Consider the following 27,993-nt stretch of genomic DNA (forward strand, 5'->3'; position numbering starts at 1 on the left):
GCAGTTTTAAATGGGTGCTTAATGTAACAGAGCAGCAATTAATAATGCATTTTATTTATATAGGCTTCTTTCAAGGTCGCCATTTTAACCTAACAAATGTAGCCATTTATGTACTGTAGTATCTCACATCCTGTGCACCACCATTAACAGTTACCTGTGAGCTATACAGCTATACAGCAGAGAACCTGCTAGCCCCTACTATGAAAATATCTCACATAAATGCCAGTGAATAAAGTCGCCAGTCTTTCAATAAGTATCATTTATACATTATCACAGATAAAAACAAATTACATTGCAATAATTGTGTTACTTGAATGAGCCATAGAGTAGTTCACTTTAACACCCTTCTGAGTCTTTAGGATGATACGGAGTACAGTGAGTGAGAAGCAACATTTCCAAATGTTTAAATACCCCTTCAAGTTTCAGCTACCTTATTCTTTTTATGCAGTTTGGCCAAAGTTGTTCCAGTGGCATCTGTGTTCGCATCACATTCCTGTTTCATGGCTTTTGACTAAGTAGCTGGTGAGTTTTATAGTGATGAAGAGGGTAACCAGCACTTCTTAAGACAACCAGGACGTACATACAGTAGCTGTGACGAGAGACAATAACAGGATTTCTACTTAGTGAAATACAAGTGCTCTTTGGACATATGTTACAGTACAGCACAAAGTAAATCAAGTAGAACACATCTGCACATTTAGTAAGCACGTTACATTCCCTGCAGATTAAGCATTGTTAAAGTCCCTCTGATTCTCCTTTCTGCCCTTGAGTCGATTGTTGAATCCTCCGCTACAGGACCAGTACCGGCTGAGTGGACTTGGACTGTGTGCCTCAATATATTTTAACATTGCGCAATACAAAAATAAAATAAATAGCAACAATGTATATATAACATATTGTAGCATTTCTGGGTAAGATATTAGACATCTCAAAGCAAAAATATTCCCTTTAATCTTATTACACATTAATATATCATCTCATATCCCGTATCCGTCTTGAGACAGTGGAAACCCTTTGGAAGCTTTTGGTTTTTATGACGCTGCATCCACTACACATGTTGCAAGGATAAATGTTTCTCCGCAATGCTTTTTGGAAATAGTCTGGAACCTGTTGTACTTGGTATATTGTAACAGACTACAATCATCAGAGGAATCCTCCAGATGGCGATGATAAACAGCTCATCATTACAGGAGCGTGTGAATTTTTCTACTAGCCACATTTTTTCACAGGAGCTGAATGTTCGCATTTGATCTCTACAGGTTTAACCTCAAACGACACAAACACATAAGAGTCTGAGTATTGTTAGATATGTTAGTGCATGACCCTCTGCTATCTAACACCACAGAGAAAACTATCTCCCTCTCTGTCATTTAGACAGACTAAAGCAGCTACACTAATGTGTGATACTTCGACTGAACAAGGGCTGAAGACGAGGGGAAAGAAGAGGAGGGAGGAGAAAAGGGAGACACGGTAAAGTGTGGAGATAACAGGAAGACAGAAGAGGTAGTTTCTATTTATTGCTCAGCTCCTGTCTTAAGCGGCACCCCACGGCTGTGATGAGTGCGGCACCTTTCCCACTGCCGTCCTCTGACAGCAGGAAGTTGACGTTACACTTAGGAGCCAGTTCCTTTACCGTCTGGTGCATGACCCCCGAGAAACTAGACAGAGACAAAAGATTTGACGTCATGTTAAGTGTTCATTTGTTAAGCTAAAATGGCCTGGGGCACTTCTCATATCTGTTTTCTACAACTGGTTGAGCCGGTCTTTGTTCACATTTGCTTGTTGTTCTGAATAGCAATTTTTGTTCACTGTACTAAAACATAAAACAAGGCAGTTTACGACATGATAGAAAGGCCTTTCCTATCTTTGTTTCTTTTAATTGTACAGGCTACAGACACAAAACATGGACATAATGTCATGGATATTTTAACCTCGTCAATACTGTAAAGGTGTACAATGAGAGTAATCAATAATAAACTGGTGAAAGCAAACAGAGTTGTCTTAGTAGTTCTTTATACCAGCTTGTAGGTACGGTCATGCAAAGTACAGAGTCGTTTGCAGGAGTGGACACAGGGGCAAATGTGTGTGTGTGTTTTCTAGAGGACTGTTGCTGTGCAGAGAAGAGAAAGAGATAACCCTTTCTCCTGACTGTTGTCTTACAATGCTCTCATAGGGAGAGCCGAATTCTTCAATCTTCAGGTTGACCAAACATTTCTCAGCATAATATCATAATTTGGTTTTACCATATAAAGTAATATAAGAAATTGCCACTACAATAACAGAACAAATAAAATACAGTCAGTAGGTCACTTCAACATTTCATAAACAAGAAAAATAGGTTGACAGTCCAATACCATCAAAAGCACATGTCATAACATGGCAAGCATATTTATAGTTATAGTTCCTTTTTATCCCACTCTTCGCTAGAGCTGATTGTTTCCCATTTCATGGCGTGTTGAGCCACCCTTTGATTCTTTGTGGCAATCATCCATTCCAAAATAAATTGTGTTTTTAATCTACTCTTCAAACACCTTAAATTCAGATTTTTCCTTGATTGAGTTTTAAAACTAAGTATTTTAGCCAGAAGAATAATTGTATTCATTAACTGTGTTCTGTCCTCATCCAAAAGCCTAAACGAAACACCAAAGGGAGTAAATGCAAAATCAATATAAAGTGTGTTAAGCCAATATTGAATCTCAGTCCACAGTCTTGCAATGTATGGACAATAACAAAATAAGTGCATCTGATCTTCCTCTTCCTCCTCACAGAATCTACAAAATGCTGACGGTTCAATATTAAAAGTTTTGAGTGTTTTTTTTGTAGCGGTAATCTTGTAAAAAGTCTTCAGTTGGATATGAATCAGCTGTTGTTTTGTATCTGTAAACAGCGATTATAAATTATTCTTCTTGTGTGAGGTTTACAGAACTGTTGTCAGTTTCCATCTTTTTTAAATGTACGTTTCCAGTTAGTTGGAATAGCTGAAAGCAGCTGGTTAAAAATGGGAAATCACATATCTGACCATACATACAGCAAAAACACTGATATGAAATTAAATTACCTGTGCCATCTAGTAAATCTTTCATAAAAATTATTCCTTACTACTAGAACATAAAACAAGGCGATTTAGGACATGATAGAAAGGCCTTTCCTATCATGGTTTCTTTGGCAGTTGAGTAATTAGTCTGTTGTTGATGAATTCAACTCACTGTGGATGTAGTTTGTAGAGGGTCCCGTCCACGCCCACAGTGATGTCCAGATGGTCCAGTCCTCGGTTCTCTCTGATCTTATCGACCACAGCCGCCATCCCTGCCCCACAAAGCTGAGCTGCACGATGGGACACTGCCCCACAAACCTGGAAATTATAATGAAAACATTATTATTATGGCAACACTGAACGGATCAAACCTGTCACAGTGTGTTCGTTTAGAAAAGATATGTCACTTAACATGTGTATTCCATGTATAGTCCAATACACATGCTTTCTTTAACAGTACACCTCGCTAAATCTAATGCAGTCTAATAGGGAGGCGTTAAATCTACTGCATGGCCGGTTCAGAGCTAGTGTGTATATTCTCTTCAAACTCCATCTCCGTCAGTAAGGACACTTGATTTGTGTTGATAACTTCCACTGATTGAATGATGAGTATCAATGGTTGAGCATGACAATGGATTGGCTGTTAAACATGATTGTGTGCTTTAGTTTGTTATTTGCCCACATTTGTATTTGGATATAGCTTACCCTCTTGACTATGATACTGTCATCACAGGAGCTGTCCAGCCCTAAGTGTTGCAGGATGGATCTCACTTGCAGCAGAGCTAATCTATCACTGTAAGAAAAAAACAGAGACATAGATGATGAGCAAAGGGGAAATTAACTTAAGTAGTTCAGTACCAAAACAGCAATTTAAAGTACAAATATATCCGCTTAAAGGTAAATAAACAAGCAATAATTAGTTACAGTGAAATCTACTATAAATGATCTGGTGTTTTTCACAGGCAGTTCAAAGACACAAACCGTAAACACTGAGAAAGAGCTATTTTTCTTACCTCTCTATCTGTGAGAGGAACTTTGTCTCGAAGATGCCTCTGGTCTTCAGTGTTTCAGAGATCTGTCCTCTGAACAAGAATCCTCTCTTGGTCATATCTATCAGGATGTTTCGCACAATTTCCCCGAGATACATGCCGCTGCACATTTTCTCATATCTGTAAAACACATATAGCGTGCATATGAATAAACATATAGATGCATCCACACATATTGGAAGTAATCTCTACGGATATGAGTGCAGGAGATAAAGATGTGTGTGTGTGGATTTGAACCTTTGTTTGCCTGGATTCAGGGAGAGGTCATCCACAGCGCGGTCGTACTCTGTCCTCATGTCATCAAGGCATCCATTGTCTCCGAAAGCCCCCCACTCCATGTTGACACACATGCGGCCCTCGTCTCCATCGATCATCTCAATGTTCCTCATCTCCTCCATGTAACATGCATTACTGCCAGTGCCTAGAAACAGAAGGACATGTTAGATTTTTACTGCAAAGGGTCCCAACCATTTCCCTCAAGGGACCCCTTTTCTATTATAGAGTAAACTGACAACCCCGACTAATGTGTAGTGACATATGTAATGGATATTTCATAGCATGTTAACTGCATGACAATAACAATGAAGAAAATAGATTTGTCTCTAGTGAATATTGAATCAGCTAGGATCTGCCTGTTATTATTAGTACGGTTAAGTAAGTACGTTTTTATTTAACATACTGTAAGCCACATACTTTATAAGTTTCTTTTTTCGACAAATTCAGTGTTTCTCCCCAACTATTGTTCATTGTTTTATTAGCTCCTTCATCGTTTTGGCTGCTTACCTTTCGAATGAATGCGTAAATATAAGGAAGACTAACCAGCGATAAGTCCAATCTCACAGGTGGGTTCTTCGTAGGCACAGGTCATCAAGGTTCCCACTGTATCGTTCACTATGGCCACCACATCCAGCTCAAATTCCTACAGAAGAAAACATGTAATGATGCAACAATACAGTCCACTTGTAATCCTTCAGAGCATGTATAACTACATGTTGCTGCTCCTCATATCATACCTCTCTCCTCTTAATGGCATCTCTCAACAGACCAACCACATTTTCTCCTTCACAGTCTGTCGCCTTGAAGCCCTTCGTCCATGTCACAAGGATTCCCTAAACACACACACACACAAACAAGTAACAGGTAAGTCATATTTTGCGTAGGATCCAAGGATCTCATGGTCTGCCCAGGACTCATATATTATACTCTGATATTCTGATGTAGGACCTTTCTCTTGATGCAGCTGGTAATAAGTGTGCTATCACTGGACTGTAACCCAGCGGATTTGAAAAGAAAGTAAGAGACAGTTGTGCCACTTAAAAGTGAAGGATGTTTTAATCACTCACAGCGTCCAGGCTGGTCTGTCTGCAGGGGAAGGAGAAGGTGAAGCCCAGAGGAAGACGAGTGTTCTTCATCCCCATGTAGTCCAGGAAGTCACTGATACACTGCACAATGTGATCAAACAACTGGAGGAGGAAAGATATGACAATATGTGAAACGACAGTATTTATAATAAAAACATTTTCAAGAATTGCTCAAATCCTGGCCTCAAGTCATTCGTTTTCGACATAAAACTTAAATATTTATGACTGGATGGACTAATTTGATGTGCGGCAATAATTAACCATAAGTAGGACTTTATAGAACAAATTAAAGCAATACAATGACAGACTTAATGACCATTTGTATACCGCTTATCACCCTAATAGATTTGTTTTGCATGTTTAAACAGCTCCCAACACATTAGTTTGACTTTACTTTACTATTCAAACATTTTCCAAAAGAAACAGTATCCTTTTTTATGTGATACAAACTTAATACTCAAAACGTGTTTATTGTTTTCAAGAAGTTTATATTTAAGATTCTTCACCAACATGCAAAAAAGTCTTCTTAAAGAATTCAAGGTGACATGGGATGAGTAGTGGATATAAAAATCATCCCTTTGTGTATTCCTTTAATGAGTGTAATATGACTGTGGATGCAGCCTTGTAATTTACATTTTTCAGAGGTTTGAACTTACAGAACGGTTATATAATTTGCCTGCAGGCTGTGCCGCTCTGTCAAAGGGAAAGGTGGAATTTGGTGGACCTCTGTTAAATATGTTGTTTGTGTCACTAACATAACAAGGCAAGTTCTTTCTTATTTACAGCAATAGTCTGAAGAGTAGTTACAAGCATATTGTACTCTGATCAACCCTTTATCAGTTATTTAACACCATACAGGACATCTTATCTTGGATAGATTATAGAAAACACGTTATAAGATGACACATTGAGGTGTGGCTAGAGAAAAATATGCTTGACTTTGATGCTTTGTGAAAACAATTGTCCGCTTCATAAAGTATAGTTGACCCTATAAACAACAATACCACTTAAAGGACACAATACATACTAGAATGCTATATTATATACTATACAAATACAATAGAACAGCTTTAACCTTTACAAAACTGATGAAAGAAAGTGAGCATGCTGGCATATGCAACTGCAAATGTTTTCAATAAGTCCTTCCTCCCGAGTGCCATCCATATTCTTAACTCAGAGGAGAGGCGTTGAGAGGATTTAAGCCATTACATTTATATGAACTGTTTTCATATTTAATATGACATGGTCCGAGCGTTTGTTTTACTAAATGCTTGTTTTGGGTGAGCCGAAGAATAATCTTATTAAACAAAATAAGTGAAAACATTTCACAAAAATAGTGCCTTTTCCCTTCTGGCTTCTTGTCCGGAGTATCTCAGGAGGAAGGAAACACATGGAGGGGTAATAGTGAGGATTAAAAGGTCAAAAAGGGATTAGCCTCGGCCGGTGCACAAGAGTTAAGTTCAAATGTACGGTTTACACACGGTCAACGAAATTCTAAGCCTGCTGTTTCCATCCTATCCACTTACCTCCAAGTCACCAAGCTTCATACCCCACGTCCTCCCTAACTGCCCTAATCTCCAGAGGTCAAGTTCAATGTTTACCTCCCCCCCAGTTTAACACATATTACAGGGTCAAGTGAGGCATGCTGGATCTCACCTCCTCCCCTGTGCCCTGCATCACTTCCAGAGGAATAGCGTAGATCTTGTTGTGCATCTCCACGGTTCTCCGCTTGCCTGAACGAATCTTTACCAACAGAACTCTGAAGTTGGTTCCTCCTAAATCCAACGCCAGGAAGTCTCCATGCTCTGGACAACAAGACAAGCAGACAAACAAATACATTAATAAACCAGTAACCATGGCAAACATACTAACACCTGAGGGATATGCCTTGTGAAATTCTGGAAAAGGAATTGCTGAAGACGTCAATGTAAAAATATAAATTCTTCTGCTTTTGGAGATTTTCCATGTTATTCGTGGGCACTTTGGTATTAATCATTTTCTACTGCTTTGTAACATGAAGGTTCTCCCTCTTAAATGTTACTTTTGCTGTTAATGTTGGCAATTTTTGTATTTATTCAAATAAATTAGTTTTTTTGATGATGACTTTCTGACGTTTGCAAAAGTGACATAAGCTAAATGTGTATGACATTTCAGTCATAAAAGATCACTATTGGATAAGGACTCTCACTCAGAGCGAGGTTCAACATGGTGTGTCATTTTTGTGTGTGTGTGTGTGTGTGTGTGTGTGTGTGTGTGTGTGTGTGTGTACGTGTGTGTGTGTACGTGTGTGTGTGTGTGTGTGTGTGTGTGTGTGTGTGTGTGTGTGTGTGTGTGTGTGTGTGTGTGTGTGTGTGTCACCTGAGCCATCAGGAGTGCTGTTCACAAAGGTTGGCAGCATTTTGACAGTAGCAGAGTCCTGAGTGCTCTTTGAAAGGCCATTTTGGATCTCTGTCCTCATTCTCTTCTTAACCTGGAAACATTTAGGAGAATATTCAGCAGTAGTAACACAGTGAAAGACACGCACACACATACTACACACACTACAGTATGTATCTGTCTTTACCTCCAGCAGTTGTTCGGTCGACAGGAGGAACTCAGACAGTGTTTGGGTGATCTCTCGTGAGTGTTCGGCGAGGCGATAGGCCACAGCCGTTACCATGGCAGCTCCTTTCCCACTGCCGCTCTCTGAGAGGAGGAACCGAATATCAGTGTCCGGCACCAAACGACGGACCGTCTTATGGAGACGACGGGCATATCTGAAATACACATAAGAGACTTTAAACGCTGAGAAATGTAGACTTCTTTAGTCATAAGACACCACGCATCGTGAATAAGGTCATTGACATATCAAGAATGTACTTCAACAGATGTGCCAACAGAGCGTGTTGTATAAACAAATACTGGATCCACTCACTGTGGGTGCATCTTGTACAGAGATCCATCGATGCCTACAGTGGTTCGGAGTCGGGCCACGCCTTTGTTCTCCTTCAGCCTGAGCAGGATGCCGGCCAGCGCCGCAGCGATCAGGTTGGCCGAACGGAAAGACACAATGGCACAGACCTGAAGGACGAGGAGAGAAAATCATCAAGCAGCTGAAGAATAAGGTAAACTAAGCTCCTTTGATTGTATTAAACTCTTTGTCAGATGGCACATATTATGGCAGTATCCATGTACATTATAATCCTGTTTGCGCTTAAAAGGATAACATAATATAAAATAGACATACCTAAATACAACCATAGTGCTTATATGATGTAACATTGTGCATCCTATTTGCTTTTAATAGTAACTACAGTAATTCGATCATTAGTTATTAACCTCAGCTTTCTTTTAATCTTAATGAACTACAATATTTTTTAATCCATTATCAACCCGTATTTAATGTGCTATGATCATTGCTAACCCTTGCTGCATTTTCAGATGATTGTTTAGCACCTTGTAGTGAAACTTTTCGCAAAAGCGGCAATATAAATAACTATAGTTTAAGGTTATTCAAGCGGCATTTCTAAAAAAAAAAATAACGGATTCACAAGCTTTTCAGCAACAATACTCACATGCTGCACAGCGATGCAGTCGTCATGCGAGGGCTCCACGCCAAGTCTTTGTAAAATCTCTTTGGTTCTCATCAACCCCTCCTTACTCCTAAACAGGAAAGACAGAGAAGCCATTATGGACTAGAAATATATCATTTACAGTTTTATGATTTAGTTTCACATCTAACTGCATAGAATTGTACTAATTGTGACTTACTTCTCTATGGCTGAGATGTGTTTGGTTTCGATCTTCTCCTTAGTGAGCAGCTCAGGAGTGATCCTCCCCTCGAACAGCAGGCCTTCTCTGGCCATCTTCACCAGGATCAGACGGACCAGCTCCCCCAAATACATCCCGCTGACCATCTTCTCAAATCTAACACACAGGGAAAGGGAAAATGAAAGGTTGGTAAAACATATACAAATATTTTGTTAAATATTACTTAATGACAAACAGATAGACATTGGTAGTAATTTAAAATTGTGACACTAGTTGAGTTTTTAGCAGCATCTTCTACCGGTTTTCAATACTGTAGTCGATGGCACGATTTTGAATGCTGCTGTTTTTGCGTTGAAGCTTTAAGCATCTTACTTAAAAAGAAGGAAAAGTTTTGGCTCCCATGTAGGAAAGCAACTAAGGCATCCAGCCAACAACGAGCAATGCCGTTATCTCTGCATGTTATATTAACACAGTGCTGGAATTCTGTGAGCACTTGTTTAAACATGCAGTATAACTGGAATCTTGAAGCACAGCGCACAGTATTGACTAGGTCTAAGATTTCCATAACACCATACATCAGCTACAAGGTAAAGTTGGACTTACATCCCTGGTGTCCTTAAAGTTCCTGGTTACAAAATATTTGTTATTATTTTGTTTTTTTTTAAATATAAATGAATAACCATATGGAAAATCATAATAATAATAATAATAATAATAATAATAACTTAGATTTATATAGCGCCTTTCAGGGGACCCAAGGTCGCTTTACAGGAAAAACAGGAGTAAAAAAAACAAAACCAAAACAAAATAAAACAGTCAGACAAACAGTCAGACAGACAAAACAACAAAAATAAATAAAATCCTGTTATACTTTCTCCATACCCAGAACAATAAGCAAAAGCTAATTGACAGACTGACAGCTGATCATCAGCTGATTCTGGAGTTCATTCAATAGATGAAGAACAAAAATAAGAGTGTAGCAGTTTTGGTTTGACATACAGCTGTTTCCCGGGGTTGATGGAGCCTCTGTCTATCTCTCTGTCGAACTCTGTCCTGATGTCCTCCAGCCTGCCGTCGTCTCCGAAGGCCCCCCACTCCGTGTTCACACACATCCGGCCCTCGTCCCCCTCCACCTGGTCGATGTGGCGCAGCTCCTCCATGTAGCACGCATTGGTGCCCGTACCTTACACAGAGAAACACATATCCTTAAAAGGTCAATATATTGTAGGTCTCAGATATATACAAAACATGTCTCTGAAGTGTTTAGCTCCAAATACCAAACAGATCACCCATTGCAGCATCCCATAATCCCCTCTGTTTCAGCCCTGTTCCAAAAGTGCTGATTCTCTGTCTGTTACTTTAGATGAAAATAAGGAGCCCCTCCCCACGCCCCTCTGAGAGATATCTGGTTAAAAAGAACTCAATGGTGCTCTAGGAGGAGATTCAGGTGATAAGGTGGGGGGGGGGTTACCTTGGTTGCATATTGGCTAATGGTTACACAAGCCAAAACATCGTTATGACATCATAAAGTGGCCAAAATCTGATCAGCTCATTTTCAGACAGGTTTTTATAGAAATGGATCAGGACAAAAAGTGAGCAAATCTTTTTTCCTGAAACTTTCAGAAACTCTTTACACAGAGGGGACACATGTTGATGTAGAAGAGACATGAAGAAGAGGGGACACATGTTGATGTAGAAGAGACATGAAGAAGAGGGGACACATGTTGATGTAGAAGAGACATGAAGAAGAGGGGACACATGTTGATGTAGAAGAGACATGAAGAAGAGGGGACACATGTTGATGTAGAAAAGACAGGAACAAGTGGATTTTGCATAATAGGTGACCTTTAAAGTGTAATCAAGCTCTATTCTGTTTCTTCAAACTGTTGTGCCACAATGCCAAATACACTTTTGAATCTTTGTCAAAGTACCTATGATGATGCCGACTTCACAGCGCCGGTCATCAAAACCACAGGTCATCATCGTTCCCACGGTGTCATTCACTACTGCCATGATGTCAGCTTCATAGTCCTGAGAGAAATGAAAACGCACACACACAAAAGTAAGTATGGTTTATGGTTATATGCCCTTCTGCATCCCAGTTTGATTCAGAATAAATGATTTCAAAATTAATCCCATAATTGTTTCTATGAAAAGAGAAAAAAACATATTTATACCTAGTGACAGAAAAAGCACAAAGGATATTTGGTATAATTATAAAGCTTGTGAAATTATTGTCATTTTAAACTTGTAAACTGTGGTGTTATTTTTGTATCGTTTGTTTGTTGTATTTAGAAAGTCTGGTGTTCAAGATGTATGTCCTTTACCAGAACATTTTCAATAAATAAAGATAAATACGTAACTACAGAATGAGGAAGTGAGGCGTCATATGGTCAGAAAATGAAACCAAAGATAGGACTCACTCCTCGCTTCTTTATAGATTTGTTGAGCAGCTGGACAACGTCCATTCCCTCCACTCCACTGGCCTTGAAACGCTTTGTCCACGTTACCAGAAAGCCCTGGAGACAACAGAGAGAGAGCCACAGGAAAGTGAGATTGGGAAAGAGATAGATTTGATGCTAAATGGAGACTTGGCTTGGGTTAACTCATAATGTAAATGTACTGCAGTATAATCGTCAGATATTTGAATGAAAGATAACAGATGCAAAGTGTCGTGTGTCACATAGAAGTAGACAACATCGGCATCTGCTAATCAATTATGAATTGTGTTTTACCTCGTCTAGTTTGGTCTGCTGGCAGGGGAAGGAGAAAGTAAATCCAACTGGGAGTTTCTTGTCTTTGATGCTGTGTTTTTCCATGAAGTCACAGAGACACTCTGCCACATGGTCGAACAGCTGGGCAGAGGTGGAGAGAGGGAGAGGATGTTTCAGGCTGAGCTGCAGAGTGTGTCAGTGAGTGCATCTCAGTATAAACCTACTTTTGTTCCAGTGCCGTGAATGATGTCCTCCGGGGTGTCGTAGATTTCACTCTCCATCTGAACCGTCTGTTTCTTCTCATGGCTCACTCTGACCCGGAGGATCCTGAAGTTACTGCCTCCCAAGTCCAATGCAATAAAGTCTCCCTTTTCTGTGGAGACGGGAAGTGTGAGAAGATGAGGGAGAAGTGGAAGATACAAGAAGAAGAAAGAAAGAGAGGGTGAAGTCTAAGGAGAGTGTTGTTAACATTACCTAAGAGTACACTTCCTATTAGCACAGTTATGACAGGGAAAGGAAAAACATGCATTATCAGTAGGGTTGCAAAATTCGGGGAATTTTCAAAGATGGACATTTTCCACGGGAATTAACGGGAATTTATGGGAATAAACGGGAATTTATGGGAATAAACTGGGAATTTTCTAAATTGAAGGTTTGCTCTTCATAGGGAACTTAAACATAGTTGGGGAAAGTACATTTTAGCATAATTTTGACTAAAACAAACAGATGCCATTCAAGTACACTTGAATATCCATGCCATAGCACACTGCTTACTGCTATTGACACCACACAAAGGTTTGCAACAGGCTCACAAATGTGAGAGTGGAAAAACTGGTTGGCATTCGGACAAACCTAAGGCTCTTTGAGCCGGACACAGAGCCATCCTCAATAAGGCTGGACAGTGACACTGAAGAGGAAGACTCAGAGTGTGATGTTGATGAGGCCCAGGAAGAGCCCATTGACTGAAAGGCTTTAGCAAAAATGCAGAGGATCGCTTGAAGGAAGATTTGCATGTTTAATGGAACTGTTTGGAGGGAGAAGGGCTCTTTTCATTTAACATTTTGAATGGGACTTTGTGGGGACTTTTGGATGGGGGGTGCATTTTTGTTCATTTTTTAATGAGTGGGGTTGGGGGGGATGAGTAAAATGAAAAAAAAATGAAAAAAACTCAACATTCCTGTTTTCGTTCTTCAATAAAATAAATAATTGTTCAATAAAATAATTAAAACTTGTTCTGTTCTACTTTAAAAAAAAATGTTTAAAAAAAATAATCTGTTGAAATGTCATGTTTTACTTTTTTTGTTTAATTTTGCATCGAATATTTCCAAAATTCCTCAGCTTAACTTCCCATGGAAACTTTCCGGAAATGTACCGGAAACTTTCCGCCCCTTTGCAACCCTAATTATCAGATGTCTCCCTTCTTTTAACTTGGTAACACATTTCCTTTTAATTCAAACTTAAGCAATGTACATTTCCAAAATAATAATAATATTTCTTCAACATTCTGACTTGCATCAATGGATACTAGTGTAAGGAAATGGTATGGTGGCAGAAATCAACCTAAACTAGGAAGGTGTTGCTTTATGTGACCTGTGATTAGTAAAAGGACATAGTGGTTAATTATTAGTGAATGTTCACTTAGGGACTGTAGTTTAGTCTTTCTGTCTGAATTGGGAAGACATAATTGCCATAAAGTATTCTGATTAGATAAACTGCAAAAATGTCACTGCTTTTTCCTAATTTATTGTGTATCAGAGATTATTGACCTTTGATTAGAACTGAAAGCATACAGGTCAGATTGGAGAGCTCATGTTTAATTGTTTATCAGTTTATATAGTGCTTAATTTCTTAGTAATATTTCTGATAAAATTAGCAACATTCTTACTGACTGACCCAGAAGTATAATTTCACTCTACTATAATCTCGTGCCACACATTATTCTCAGATCACAATACAAGGTCAGATTAGACGTGCAGACTGACTGTTTTTTTTTTTTATCTGCAAGACATGTAAATGCATCAGAGACAAGCAGTAAAATAGGATTGTTGCTATCCTGGTTTTTAAAATAATGACAAAGCATAAATTAGTTCTTCAGGCCGGTGAATAGCAGCAAATGATTCATGGTAACATTGATTAGAAAGATAAAGAAGTTTAAGAATAACATGTCCTTCTGTTACTTGCTATTCAGTTTTCCCCATTATAATTAGTGTTTTGTGAAAAAGAATAATACAAAAACACGATTTGAATGTATTTTTTAAGACTATTATGACTAAAGGTATTCCATTCAACTATCTGTAAGGACTTTCATTGTCCCTGTCTTCTCTGACAAAGGCAGCAGGATTACTGCTAATCTCTCTGTTTGTCTGACAGCACAACGTTCACAGTGCAGACTAAAATAGATTGAAGATTTATTTCGTGCCAACCTGTGTTTGTAGTTTTGCCTCCATTAATATTCAGCTGATGAAGGTACTAAAATAACACTCAGTTGAGATGGATGGAGGACGAAAATTGAGCTACAAGGACAGAACCACTGCAGTACATTAGGATTAGACACATGCTGCAGACAATGACATAATGACAGGGAGAAGGTTTAAGCGCGTTTTTACGTCACTAAACCAATAGGGAGCAATTGTTTTGGCTTTTGAGATTAGGTTGGATGAATGTATGAGATCTCGTGAAGTGAAAGGTGCATTAAGGTAAGCTTCGTCATCCTTAAAGCTTCATGCTTGCCCTGTGTCTTGCAGTTGAATCTAGTTTCCTTCTAAATGTCATATATATGGCGAAAGATATGAGAGATCAGGTCAATTGGACACTTTTCATAAATGTTACTGACTTCTGAAAACTGGGAAGGGTCACAAAAACTATGAAAAAAATGTTTGACTTTGTTTTGTTTTTTAAAAATAGTAATACACTGTTCTGTTAATTTGGTTTCTATTTGGATATAAAGTAGACTATAATGCCCTGTAGGCCAAGAAAGAGGAGACCACATTTTAATTACAAGTTATTCCATAAATGATTACTGTTTTAGTAATGGACTGTGCGGGCTTACCTCTGCAATGAACTGGCTTTGATAGTGGTTTCATGAGAGAAAGAAATCAACATGATGGGATTCAGATAATCCATCAATGGTTAAAATGTGGGTTTGAGTTACTGACCTGAGCCATCAGGGATCGACCGCACGAACGTTGGCAGCATCTTCAGCACGGCGGTGGGGTTGGTGTCCCGCCCCAGGCCTTTCACCAGCTCCCTCTTGAAGCGCTGCGTGATCTCCTTCAACGTCTCGTCAGAGAAACGCATGGAGTACAGGTACTTATCGATCTGAAAAGAACAAAGAACGATAAATTGTATAAATCTTAACAATTCCTCATCGATCTGTAACCACAATACTATGAGTATCCATTAAGCCATATATCAACATTGAAACACACAAACCTCTGACACTGGTTATTTCAAGGGATGTAACGATATATATATATATATTTTTTAAACCTTTATTTAACCAGGTGGTCCCATTGAGATCATCGATCTCTTTTTCAAGGGAGACCTGTCCAACATGGCAGCAAGTAGGTTACAACATAAACATAAAACAACAGATAACACAAAAGGACATCGTATTTACAGGGCTACATGTACATACCTAGAGACATTGACAAGTACCAACAGTATATTTATATCTCACCCTGTCAATAAGCCTCACCTTCTTGGCAAAAACGGTATTGTTTTTGAAGAGGTGGAGAGACAATGCACAGTTTTACCCACTGCTGTTACCCATGGCCTAAGCATATTTCTCTATCCCAGCAACATCAGTACCAAGAAAGAGAGTTTTTTCCACAGCAGGGGATATTGTAAACGCCCAAACATCCCAGCTTCTACCTGGAAATGTGGACATGCTCATATTCCTAAAAAATAACCTTGATGATGCTGAGTGAGTGAGTTTGAGTTGAGTTACTTGAAAAACTAAAGTGAAACTTGATTTATTCTATTGCAGGATCTGATTATTATATTTTTGACACTTTAAAATACTACTATCCAACTAAAATGCTGTACAAATCAGATGTATTATTTAATAAAGAATTTGTTTTTCAAGTAAACAAAATAAATAATTAAAAATAGTTTTTTGAAAAAATTAATTTTGAAATGTTTTTTTCCCTTTAGTTTTCAATATCATGATAAATGTCGTACCGTGGACTTGCTATCGCGATATTATCGTACTGTGAGTTTTCTATATCGTTACATCCCTAGTTATTTCACTTTCACTTCATTAGTGATGATCATCATGAGTTAACTGAGATGTACTCGATTTGATGATTGCAGTCTGTATTTAATCATGATGATTCAGTAAATATATAACTCCCTATCCCATAATGTCTGAGTCATCAGAGAATCCACGTCCTGAACTAATTGATCCCAGCTTTGCTTAACCTTTAACCTAAATCAAGAGTCATAAAAACAAACAAGACTTTTTATTGCTTCATTGCAACTTGAATGACCCTTTGGACAGGGCTATCATACTGTGGTCATAGGGCACAATATCTAATATAAAGCACAGTATCATGAGTGACACACTGCAAGGACAGGAAGTACAGTACACACCCTTCATGCTGTTATCAAGGCAATAATTCACACTCATGCATGGTGAGTGGATTTGGGTTTGACAGTGGTGAGGATAAGGGAAGAGTCTATAGTCTAAACTGACTGTCTATATTATTCACCAAAAGTGTAATAGTTGTAGCACATCCACATATAGGTGTGCCTTCATGAAATGATCAGCACTTCTTGTAAACTCTTTATTTCTTTACCAGACAGATTGCATGCTGAAACTGCCCACTGTGTAAACTGTGTCAGATACTCCACACACAAGCCTGAGCTGTCGGGCCTTTGAGTAACAGGATGTTTAACAGACTGTTGAAATCCATTGTTGCATCACACTCTATAATGAATCAAACACCTACTTTATACTGGAGTGTTACACAACAGAGCACAATGGGACAGACACGTTACTCTGCTTAAATGTCAAGTTCAGTATGACTTGCTAGCTTAACACATAGCTATGGCCAGTTTGATAACAAATAACCATTTGAGATAATTGATAAGAAATAGGAGTTCATACAATCACGCTCCCTTGATTCAATATTTACAAAGAAATAATACTTTTACGTATCCTGACGTACATTGTAACGGACATCAGATAGGAATGTTTTGACTTCCTGTTTTAGGAGTCAGTCACACATTAACTGTATTTCATTCACAGCTCTGGTCTCTGGTCCATATGACATGCTGCTTGCAACATAGATTCATAATTTTAATTTGGTTGTTCAGGTATTAAGCACACTTTGAAATAGTAAAAGATGACAGCAAAATAAATTGAAAAAGCCAATCAATAAAATATTAACAGGTTTTGATTTCACCATATGTGCTAGAGTGTGTGACTTTTCTGTCACAGTAAGCCAGTGGTTCTCAAACTTTTCCTGTCAGGCCCCCCCTTTGGAGAAAAAAAAATGTCGGGCCCCCCCCAACACAAATAGTCAGGCTCAGTGGCGGCGCCAGAGATCTATTTTGGGGGTGCTGTGGGGTAGCTTGACGTTTCATAGAGGGTGCTCAAACATTTAGGGTTTCCCATTAATGTACCGGGCGCTACAGTGGAATGTTCTACTGCAACAATCCCCACGCAAATACACAGTATACCCGCAACTGTTACAATGAAGGCTCGATAATCAGCTCACGGCATATAGGTGTAAGCAGGGTTAAAGTGCTATTTTTATAGGTGGTGTATGGACCTCACATAGGGGGGTCCGGGGGCAAGCTCCCCCGGGAAGATTTTTAAATATTGAAGTTAAAAGCATTAATTTGGTGCACTTTGAGAGCAAAATGAAGAGATCTATGGATACATCTCTCAACACAGAACTGTAAACAGATTTACTATTTCTTTATGGATATTTTACAAATCACTCCCCTTTTAAACTTTATTCATATTTTACTGTCATATAGTATTTCATATCTGTTTTTAATTTATTCTCTTATTTTTTTATAACTATAATGATCATATAAACGTGTGCCTCGGAAATAATTGTTAACATTAATGGTGACCAAAACGTTTGAGACCCACTGAGACCCACTGAGAGAGTCCTTTAGCTCACTGAGCCTCTCAGTCCGACAGGAGAGGACTCTCCTCCACTTTGTTGTTGAAAAAACTCCTTATATCCGTTAGCGTAGCTCGCTAGCACCAGAAGCTAACAACAACAATCTCTGGTACTGGCGCTCTCGCTCTCTCTCTCGCGCACGCACACAAAATGGCTCGTTCCACACACACACACACACAGAGCCGAGCTTTAATGAAACACAGAGACCCAGACGTAATAGTACTGTATCATATTATTTTGAATCAATTATTTTTCAAAATATGATTTTTTTTTTCTCTCTCCCGCCCCCCCTGTCATGCCTCTGCGCCCCCCTGGGGGGGGGGGGGGGGGGGGGGGGGGGGTGGCGCGTCCCCCACTTTGAGAACCACTGCAGTAAGCGGTCGATTTGGCCTTTATCATACCCTTGTACATCACTTTAGAAAGGTTGCTCTGATGCCATAAACAGCCATACAACCAAATATGTATATGCCAGTATGTTTAAAAATGTTTTGGGATATTTATTTTGAATACAAACTTGTTTTTGGAGGAGCCAAGGTCAAACTACTAAAAAACACCCTTGCCAGAATGTATGCATTAACAAACACAGCCACAATGAATTAAACTATAAAGGAATGAAGCCAATAATGTCCCTCGTAAGGCACATGGTTAAGTAAGACCTGTGGCGTACATTTGACACAAAGATTAATAATCTGCTGTTTAATCATGCAGTCATCTTTGAATAGTATAAAACATTGTGAGTCAACATGGATAGTTACATGACAACAGCCCTGTACAACTACTCGCAGGCGTTACATTCCCTATAGTCTGCCTAAATGTGGAGTCTGCCTCTGGGATGAATTCTCATTATCACGTCTCATGTCTCATCACACTTGAGCCACAAGCTGAGTGAATGCAATTTCTAACCTTCATCAACTCAGTGAAACACATTCATACTGTTAACCTGCTGCACTGCACCACTAACAGTTCCTCAGCCCAACCTGAGCAGTATTTTCTCTGAGTTTTAGTCGACAAGTTGGTGCTTGACAACGCCCTCTCAACATGACACTACAGGAGATTGCCCACAGCATCTGTTATTTCAATCACACCATAAACATTCAAACAGCCGTGTCTCTGTTCTCTCTTTCTTTCATTACATTTTACATTACATTTGGTTTAGCTTAAAGGTGGGGTAGGTAATTTTGGAGAAACCAGCTTGAGTGCGCTAGAATTTGAAAATACACAGCCGGAAAAAATCTCCCACTTCCTTACACGGTTTCCACTGATTAAATTGTTTTATGGGTTTTTTGTCAAAGCACTTAATGTATTCATTGCTATCGGGATGTTAAGAGCATTCCATGGAATATAACAAAAATTGTATCTCGAGCCGGTTTCTCAAACTTACCTACCCCACCTTTAAATCAAAGTGACTTACAATAAGTACATTCAACCATGAAGAAACAAACAAAACAAATCCTGCAGGTACATTTCCCATCTGTAAACCAAACCAGATTAAGTGCTACTGCATTAGCTTCACTTACATTAGCTTCACCACACATATGCTATACCTTTCTACTGGTCACTTTTAGAAAAGGTATTCTGACAAGACTAAATAATATAAAAAGGTATATACACCAAACAAAGGGGCTTGTAATAATTAGGCTTATATACAATTGTTTTAGTGTTCTTACAACTCGTTATAGAGGTGACACCATTGTTTAAAGCAGAGTATTTGAAAGTCAAAATGGTAAACTATTTTTTCATTGTGTGTTTGACAGGTTCAAATGCAAAAGTAGCTTAATGCTTTTGCATGTGTTTATGCATTTGTGCATGTGGTCTTTTTGAAGCAGGTCAGCTGTCTAATATAATGAAATGAAAGCAGAGTTGGATGAGAGCTACTGCATCACAAATATCTACAGTGTCTTCCTGATACACCCCATGCAGGGAGTAAATGTGCTACACCTTTCCACCAAGTTTCATGAAAATCTGAACGTTTTTCCATAATCCTGTTGACAAACACACTTAAATGTAATATAACTTCTGGCAGAGAAAGCCCTTGGTTTTTGCCAAATGTTAAAACAGCTGCCAGCAATGGTGATTACTGAAATCAATATGTTAGTCTGCAGCTCTGTAGTCTATAGCAGGGGTTCCTAACCTTTGCCATGGCATAGCATTATCCTCTGGCGGGGACCCCCCTGTTGCAATTTGCGTTTTTAAATGATGAGTACATTATGATGGAAAATATGACAAATTAATCATACAGCTTAATACATTTTCTTAATATATATTTGTATTAATAATCAGTTATTCTTCTAAAAAATGTTTGTATTTATGTTTTGTTTGTCATTCATTACATTCATTGTGTCTTCTGTTATAAACATTCTTAACACAATATTAAACAGTGATATCAACAGTAAACATATTTTTAAAGCATTTTTAAAGTGATTTCTGTCTTTATAATATTATATAATTTTGAACAGTAATATGAACAATTAACATATATTTTTTAGCGTTTTTGAAAGCTACTTATGCCTTAATAATATTATATATACTATTCAACAGTAATATTAACAATAAACACATTTATATTCATATAAACAACAATATTTGCTACATCCGTGCTCTCATCCAGCTGCAGAGCGAAATATTCACTAGCTCTCACTTGCTCCAAAAGCTGAGCAGATACTCAGTTTCACTCTCAGTAGCGGCAGCTCGATTCTGATTGGATTGAAGGGCGGTCGTGTGATTTAAAAAATATATATATATATATTAATAAATAAAATATATTAAAAGATCGGCATCAAAGGACACATAGATTGATAGATATGCAGTTATTAATAACATCTAAAAAAGAAAAAAATGTAACTTTAAAAAAAGTTCCCCTTTCCCTCAAACTTTGCGTGACCCCCCTGCAGGCCCCCCGGGGGGTCGGGGCCCCCACTTTGAAAAACACTGGTCTATAGCTCATTGTTTTGATTCACTAGTCCATGTGGTTGAGTTCATCAAGTCTAAATGATGGAAGTCTCTGAGAAACAGACAAACACTGAAGCCTCTAGTCATCAGCTAACCAAATGCTACTTCAGGACATCTGTGTAATTACAGTCAGTATTTCAGTGCTTAAAGCTCCTAATTTGCAGATAATAATAAAAAAAGGTGTGGAGTAGGAAGTCAGCTTAGCATTCTTCAATAGCCTGCTCCTCATCTATGCTTGAGGCTTAAGGCGTAGGCTACATTAGCCGCTACTAGCAACCAAGCAGTTGGCAGTGGAGTTGTGTTGTGTGTGTTTTAGGTGACATATTTTGATCAAATAAAGACACAAACAAAACAAAATCATAATTTTGTCAAATTACAATATGGTATGCAAGTGAAAATCAATACTGTTTTAAGTCAAGTTGACTAATGTTTGCTAACATGTTAATGTGAAGTTTGATAAGTTAATCTAGTATTTCAAGGTTTGAGTCAGCTTTTTGTGGTCATAAAAGTTGATAAATATAATTATAGATCTTCACAAAGTTTGGTATCTTGGTAAATGAAGAAATTATACGCATTCGTTTTCTATAGTGCATTAGCAACTCTTGCATGGTCAGCTGATGTAAACAGATCCATTCAGATTTGTATCTTCTCATGCCAACAGGTACACTGCTGCTGCTGCCTTCCTGTGCTGCTACTCATTGGTCCTAATAACTAGTCCTCCAATCATCACATTGCCAATTTCTGTTCTAGTTTGAACATAAGATGAAAACTGTGTGAATTCTCAACGTGTTCCTATCAGCCTTTTGAACAAAAATGCATCTGTAGCTACTAGTCTATTTAAATGACAATGATACTAGCTGGTATGTAACAAAGGGGTGGAAGCAGCTATTGTGAACAATGCTCAACTACAAACCAGGAGAAATCCACTGAACTCCTCCTGCAGGATATCAATTAATATCTATGACTCAGCACTCAGCAGGAGAAACCATGCATAAGCACTTTATTGTAGCAGAGCGTCAGCTGATCTCACAGCTCGGATCTCCGGCAATGGATTCCCACGACTAACAGGCACAGAAAATACTGTGCATGATCCATGATCCATCATCATGAGGCTTTTTGTTAACCAAAAGAGGAGTTTCCAGTTTTTCCACTAGTGTTGAGCAAAGGGACATTTCCCGATAAGGTGACATGAGGCCTCTATGATGTTTGAGTCTGTACACATGAATCTCTAAAAGGCCATGTTTTCCCCTCAACACACAAGTCTCCTCTGACACACACAGCTTGAAGCTAAGTTACAGAAAAAGATCACGCACGCTCGCTCGCTCGCTCTCTCTCTCTCTCTCTCTCTCTCTCTCTCCCTGTTTCTTCTTCCCTCCTCTTTTCTGGCCCTTTCTCCTTCTCCTCCTTTCTGTTTGCATTCCTCTCCTCATCAATGCTTTGTCCTCTTTGTGGCCACAAGGTGGTTCAAGAAAGCATTGAAACCTGATTCCATTGAGTATGTGTGTGTGCACCCAAGGCCTCACCATGTGGAAAAATACTGTCCTCTACAATGCCCTCTATTGCAGCTTCCTGTTTGCCACACACACTCAAACCCGACTTTGGATGCTCTCTAAAAGTGTATCAAAGAGTACAGTCAAGGACACTGCAGTGGATTGAGTGAAGAGAGGATGCACTCAGCTGATTGCGGTTCTTTGACATCAGCAGCTACACACAGTTTGTCCAAAAAAACATGACTGATGGGATTATCTGTATACTTTCCCTAGTGAATGCTTAAATCCTGAGCTGTACGTTTGAGCCACATTTGAAGTCGGTGTTGAGAAAAGCCCTGCTCTTTCAACAGCTACACAATAGCTACACACCTGGCACAGTGTGTGGGTGTGTGTCAGTGTATTCAGTGTAAGCCCTCTTCTCCTGTCACCTGTGGTCACATGGTTCAAAGCTGGCCTATTTTAGGGAGGCATGGATAGGATGAGAGCAGGAGTAAAGAGGGAGGGAGACGTGTTGTATTACATCACATTGCGGCTGTTAATACATTTATTTTACCTTTACAAACTCGGATTGAAATTGGCACAGCAGGTACATCCATTTCTGTGACACATTATGTGAAGAAAGATTGTTAAATGTAACTAAAGTGGCTTCAGATAGCACATTGAAGAAGTTACCCCTCATGGCTTTCTTTCTGCAATAATTCTCCTGAAGTTTAGGCAACACAGCCACTTAGTTAGGTTTAGGTAAAGATCATGGTTTGTGTTCAAATAGACTAGTAATACTCAATTTAGGGTGCAGGGCAACATTTATTTGACAATAGACTAGTCAATAGGTAGTCACATTGAAAATTGACTAATTTAGCTTTTTCTTTATATAAAAAGAAAGTTCAAGATCCTTTTCCCAAAGCAGAGGTTTGAGCTTGATAGCTTGACCCTGGCCTCCTGTCATTTTTCAAAAGGGGCTACTATGAAAAAAGGGTTGAGTCTTCCTGAAATAGACCCTTTCTGGCAGAAAGCCCTGAATGCTGACTTTTCCAATGTGCCTTCAGACAGAGAGGGAAATGGAGGAAATCAACGCAATAGCTAGGAACTTATTTCAATGTATACAGGAAAAGAGCAGCATTTAAATATCCAGTTGGTAGCCTAACATCATCAGGAAGCGACCTTAAAGGAACCCTGCACCATATGTTCAAGTACATGTTGAGACATTGCCTTAGAATAAATACCCATTATTTATTCTAAGGCATTTTTTATTCTAAGGCATTTTTATTTATTCTAAGGCAGTTATTCAGACTCTATTTTACTTTATGGGTCAACCATAGTCTACAGGATGGAGCTGTGTGTGTATTTGTATGTTTGCAACATTATTGCTTGGCACATTCAATGAAGAATTATTGGGAAAAGCTCATTTCCTCCACTAAATGCACTCTGTGTCTTTCATAACTAAAACTGGTCCAGCCAGTGAAAGTGTTACAGTGGGGGCTGCTCAGCTGAGAGGTTATGAAAGACACATTCATGGTGCTCAGTCACTCTTCTCCTCATCAGCCTTGAACTTTTTCATACTCAGTCAGGCATTTCAATCTACAATACATAAAGAAGCTAGAATGATCAGCTTCAGGAACTCTTTGATATATATGTGCATCCATTTAAATGCTTTCCTCATTCTTTAAGGTCAAACACACTTCAATTATTAGGACGACTTTAACAGGATAGAAACCATGTGGACATTGGGTATGGGAAGAAAACACAATATTCTTCTGATTTGTATGGTGTTACTGATCATGGCAGTTGTTAACAGACTGCAGCAAAAATATGAATTGCCGTAAATGTACTAAACAACTGCATATTTAATCTTATTTAAAAACCTTTCCTCACTCTTTCTACTCTTCTGAGCTGAGATGAATGAAAGTGCAGGTATCATTTTAACAAGATGATAATAGAGACTCTGTGACCCATAACATAACATTGCTTTCTCTTCTCAATTACAACCTTCTCTTCCCTCTGCTCGTATGTCCTTTCATCATTGCCTCTCACTTCCTCTCTCCTCCCTTGCAACACCTCTCAAAACTTACATCCAGGAAACACACAAACACCAATCTGTCACGTCTCCTTTCAAATGTTAACACAAACACGTCTGAGCAGTTGTCACGTCTCACTTGTCTGACAATAAAAACAAATCTGGGTCATTGTAAAATGACTCCACTTCTCTCCCAACATGCTTTGTGTTGTATTCACTTCCTTGTAGATATGCATAACATAGAGTAAGCTAGCTTCCTGGAAACTCGAGTCTTACAGCAAAGTTATGGTGATGGCAGTATATGAGAAACTCAATGACCTCTACAAACACATGCTCAGCTCTCACTAGTACAAACACAATATCAAAAGCGGTGACAGAATTAACAGAAAACACTCACCTTTTTAACCTGATCATCCTTGAGTTCAGTGAAGTAATAGGCTAGTAGCTGGGCTGCAATCATCCTGGTCCTCTTTTCTCTCTCACACACACATGCAGACTAACACACACACTCTCTTTCTCTGCCACACACGAGAACACCTACAGTAAGATGGGGAAAAAACCTTGAATATAAAAAGTTTAAAAAAAGAAACTCTAAAGTCTGCTCTCTGGCTAGTACATAGAAGTCTGTCAAGCGCCAAAAGAGATATTGAAATATCCTGAGTCAAATCCTGTGTGGTTTAAAATAGCCAGAGCTTCTTCATGTGCTGCTAAGACTCTACAGCTCTTCCTCTCTGAGCATGTGAGTAAATCCAGGAAGCATGAGTGAGACAGCAAGTTTAGCCGCAGCCTCCAGGAGGCAGAGAAACGGAGAAGTTGGGAGGGCCCAAACATGAGCCCTGCCCACTGACTCTGCGCTCATTGGTCAGCCAGCAAGAGAGTGGCGTCGGTGCCACATCCTCTCTTCTGTGATTGGCTGACCTGAGGGACGCATTGGAGGCACATTTTGTGATGGAGGAAAAGAGAGAAAAAAAGGGTATGCCTTATTAGGGAGTGGAATAGGGAGGAGGGATTGAGATAGAAAGGGGGAAGTGAGAGAATTTTGGTTTTACTGCTTAAAGGAAGTTATTGAGTCACATTCCTTTCAGGTTGTAATTGTGAACAAATTACTCATGCAGTCATCATAACAGTCAAAGCACTTTATAGTTTTTTTTATTATCATTTAGCTTCAAGATTTTAAAGCAGATGTCAGGAACATTACAGTAGGATGGTCAGGCAGTTTCAGTGGTATCTCTATGGTAAAGAGTGGCAGGAGTTCAGAGGACCCTCAGTGGAGGAAGTTGTTAATGCCTTTGCAGGGGAGGGGATGCTTTCTGTATGAGGACCAGATCAAGGTTACATCTTTGTACATACTGTGATAACAAAAGTGTGCTGGGTTTAAGACTGTCTACATATTCATAATCATAAAGTGTATTTATTCCTATTTTATTGAAATAATTACTAAGCTAGAAAATAGTCTTCGGATTCTCTGTTGTTCTGAGTTCCTATGTTTGTTGGATGTGGGTATATTGTATTTATTTGCTCACACATAAAACTGTATATACTGTAATCCGTGAATAATTACAAAAATGCCAAATGTGACAGGAGAGGTCAAAAGGCCACAGTTATTCAATGGACCTCACCTCAACTAAAGGACAAAATCAAAAAAGGAAATATACAACAAGAAATGAACAGCAACATGAGCAGAAAAAAAAGTAGTCTGGGGATAAATATCCATGTAAACATGTTGTAAATAAATAATTAAACATCATACATTAAATGTGAGGAATTTTCTAAAGTTGTTATCACAGTGCCTAATACAGTAGGTCCAGAATGTCAATGTCACTCAGCGAAATTGGAAAAAACCTGACCCGATTTAAGTCCAATCCTGGCCCTCAGGTTAGGGCAGAAAATCAAAACTATGCTGCACTCACTCACTCAGTCACTCACTCCACCGATGTGAGTGTACCCATCAGCGGTCACTTTCACCACTGTCAAACATGACGTCATTATCACAACAACAGCTGTCTGTTGTCTGGCCTCTCTAGAGAACTGTAATCCTTTATACACTTGTCGGAGTGGATTTAATTTAGCCTTACCACGTTATATCTTAAAGGTAGCAGTGGGTTACAAAATAAGTCAGGACAGTTCAAACCCTACTAAAGTGTCTTTAAAGAAATCAAATGACTTCTGAAGACATTAAGGACGATTTTTGTATGCATCCCAGATATTTCACTGTGCTTAAATATCGTTATGGTGTGATCTTTTTCATTGTACCAATCCGCCTCTTCTGCGTGTGATTTCTTCCATCCCGAGCGTGCCAGTTGACATCATCTGCCAACCTGCCTGGACTTGTTGTAGTCATGTGTCAGCAGTGAGAGTTGTGCTGGTTACACAAACCACAAATTGCCCTGGCTGCACAGAAAGTAGGTCTATTGAAGCCAATGATAAAGAACAGGAACATGGTTTATCTTACTTAAACGAAAACAAATTGACGTATGATAAAGTTTACATTTAAGCACTTATCAGTAATTACAAAAACATAGCTTCTATGGTAAATCCCCCAGTGCTGTTTTTCATTTCAAATATCTTCTTTTGTTCTAACAATTCAAAGTAATTATTAGTCCATGAAATCTGCTCTTTATCCAGTGACAGTCTGATAATTTCTCTCAGTTAAAGGATGAATGATAGAAGTCCTTGTGTTTTCATATAAAGTATTTGCATATTGCTTTAAAAACACATCAAGATAGGAACTTTAAATTAAGCAACATGCCACATCAAGCTCCCACATGCCCCATTGGCAAACCACTGACAAACATCTTGTTTGTTTACTCTAATGGGCTCACGTTGAACTCAGGGACATGTTATGGCGAAAAACAAAGAAGGAGTTCCATCTGCAGCTCTTTCTCGTTTTAAACTTTGTCTTAATTATAGGGCTATATAAGCCACCTGTTAGCATGTGTCACATTGTAAAGATTACAGAAGACTAGCCAATTTATAATTTAGATCGATACACAAGCTGTCGTTATTCATGCTGATGAGATATATTAACCTCGAGTAAAACACAGGAACCTTGCTGCTATATGGTATAGGACTTTATGTTATATGACGCACACAAGTACTTTCAGGCTCTATAGTTACACATTTGTGCTTTGCCTCCTTCTGCTCTTCCTAATCCATTCCTAGAATATTATAGCCATGTTCTACAGATCTACAGCGACTTCAGATTATTATTATAGTATATGGAAAGGGAAATTACCTTCATTGACAAAGTTTTCCCATAATCAACCGAAGACGGCATTAAACAGTCTTCACCACTGCGATGTTTTGATGCAATGTGGTGTCGCATTTCTCCCCAGTCCACTCCACATAGAGATTAGAATTTATGATTTGTTGTATCTTTTGAAGACAAATCAATAATCATGAAATACAGATTAAAGCCTCTTGTCCCTAAGAAAATAACAAATGTAAAACATATTGTTCCCAAAACTGTTCACAGCCTGTCCCTTTGTAGTT

General features: G+C 38.8%; 1 protein-coding gene across 2 annotated transcripts; it reads right to left on the bottom strand.

Annotated features, from left to right (window-relative positions):
* Positions 1-244: 244 nt before the first annotated feature.
* On the bottom strand, positions 245-27,993 carry hk1 (hexokinase 1). Of its 2 annotated transcripts, none has more exons than XM_079664458.1 (21): positions 27,737-27,993; positions 15,064-15,226; positions 12,133-12,281; positions 11,930-12,049; positions 11,618-11,713; positions 11,126-11,225; positions 10,194-10,377; positions 9,195-9,350; positions 8,999-9,086; positions 8,359-8,504; positions 8,008-8,200; positions 7,803-7,914; positions 7,101-7,249; positions 5,427-5,546; positions 5,097-5,192; positions 4,903-5,002; positions 4,321-4,504; positions 4,048-4,203; positions 3,740-3,827; positions 3,207-3,352; positions 245-1,658 (listed from the first exon to the last, which is right to left on the bottom strand). In XM_079664458.1, the coding sequence occupies exons 1-21, from the start codon at positions 27,824-27,826 to the stop codon at positions 1,511-1,513; spliced, it is 2,784 nt and encodes a 927-aa protein (XP_079520584.1). In that variant the 5' UTR covers positions 27,827-27,993; the 3' UTR covers positions 245-1,510. The 2 variants fall into 2 exon arrangements, with proteins under 2 accessions (XP_079520584.1, XP_079520585.1); XM_079664459.1 differs by lacking the exon at positions 27,737-27,993 and adding an exon at positions 24,899-25,294.

The sequence above is a fragment of the Notothenia rossii genome, assembly GCF_949606895.1.
Source record: "Notothenia rossii genome assembly, chromosome: 2".
NCBI lineage: Eukaryota > Metazoa > Chordata > Actinopteri > Perciformes > Nototheniidae > Notothenia > Notothenia rossii.

Bases quoted from the DNA above. Each gene is read 5' to 3' on its own strand.
- hk1 (XM_079664458.1), bottom strand. From the start codon at position 27,826: ATGCGACACCACATTGCATCAAAACATCGCAGTGGTGAAGACTGTTTA. The intron at 8,201-8,358 runs GTGAGTGGATCC...TGTGTATTTCAG, and splicing joins CTGTACAAGATGCACCCACA to ATATGCCCGTCGTCTCCATA. The intron at 5,547-7,100 runs GTGAGATCCAGC...TTCCTCCTCCAG, and splicing joins TGCAGGGCACAGGGGAGGAG to TTGTTTGATCACATTGTGCA.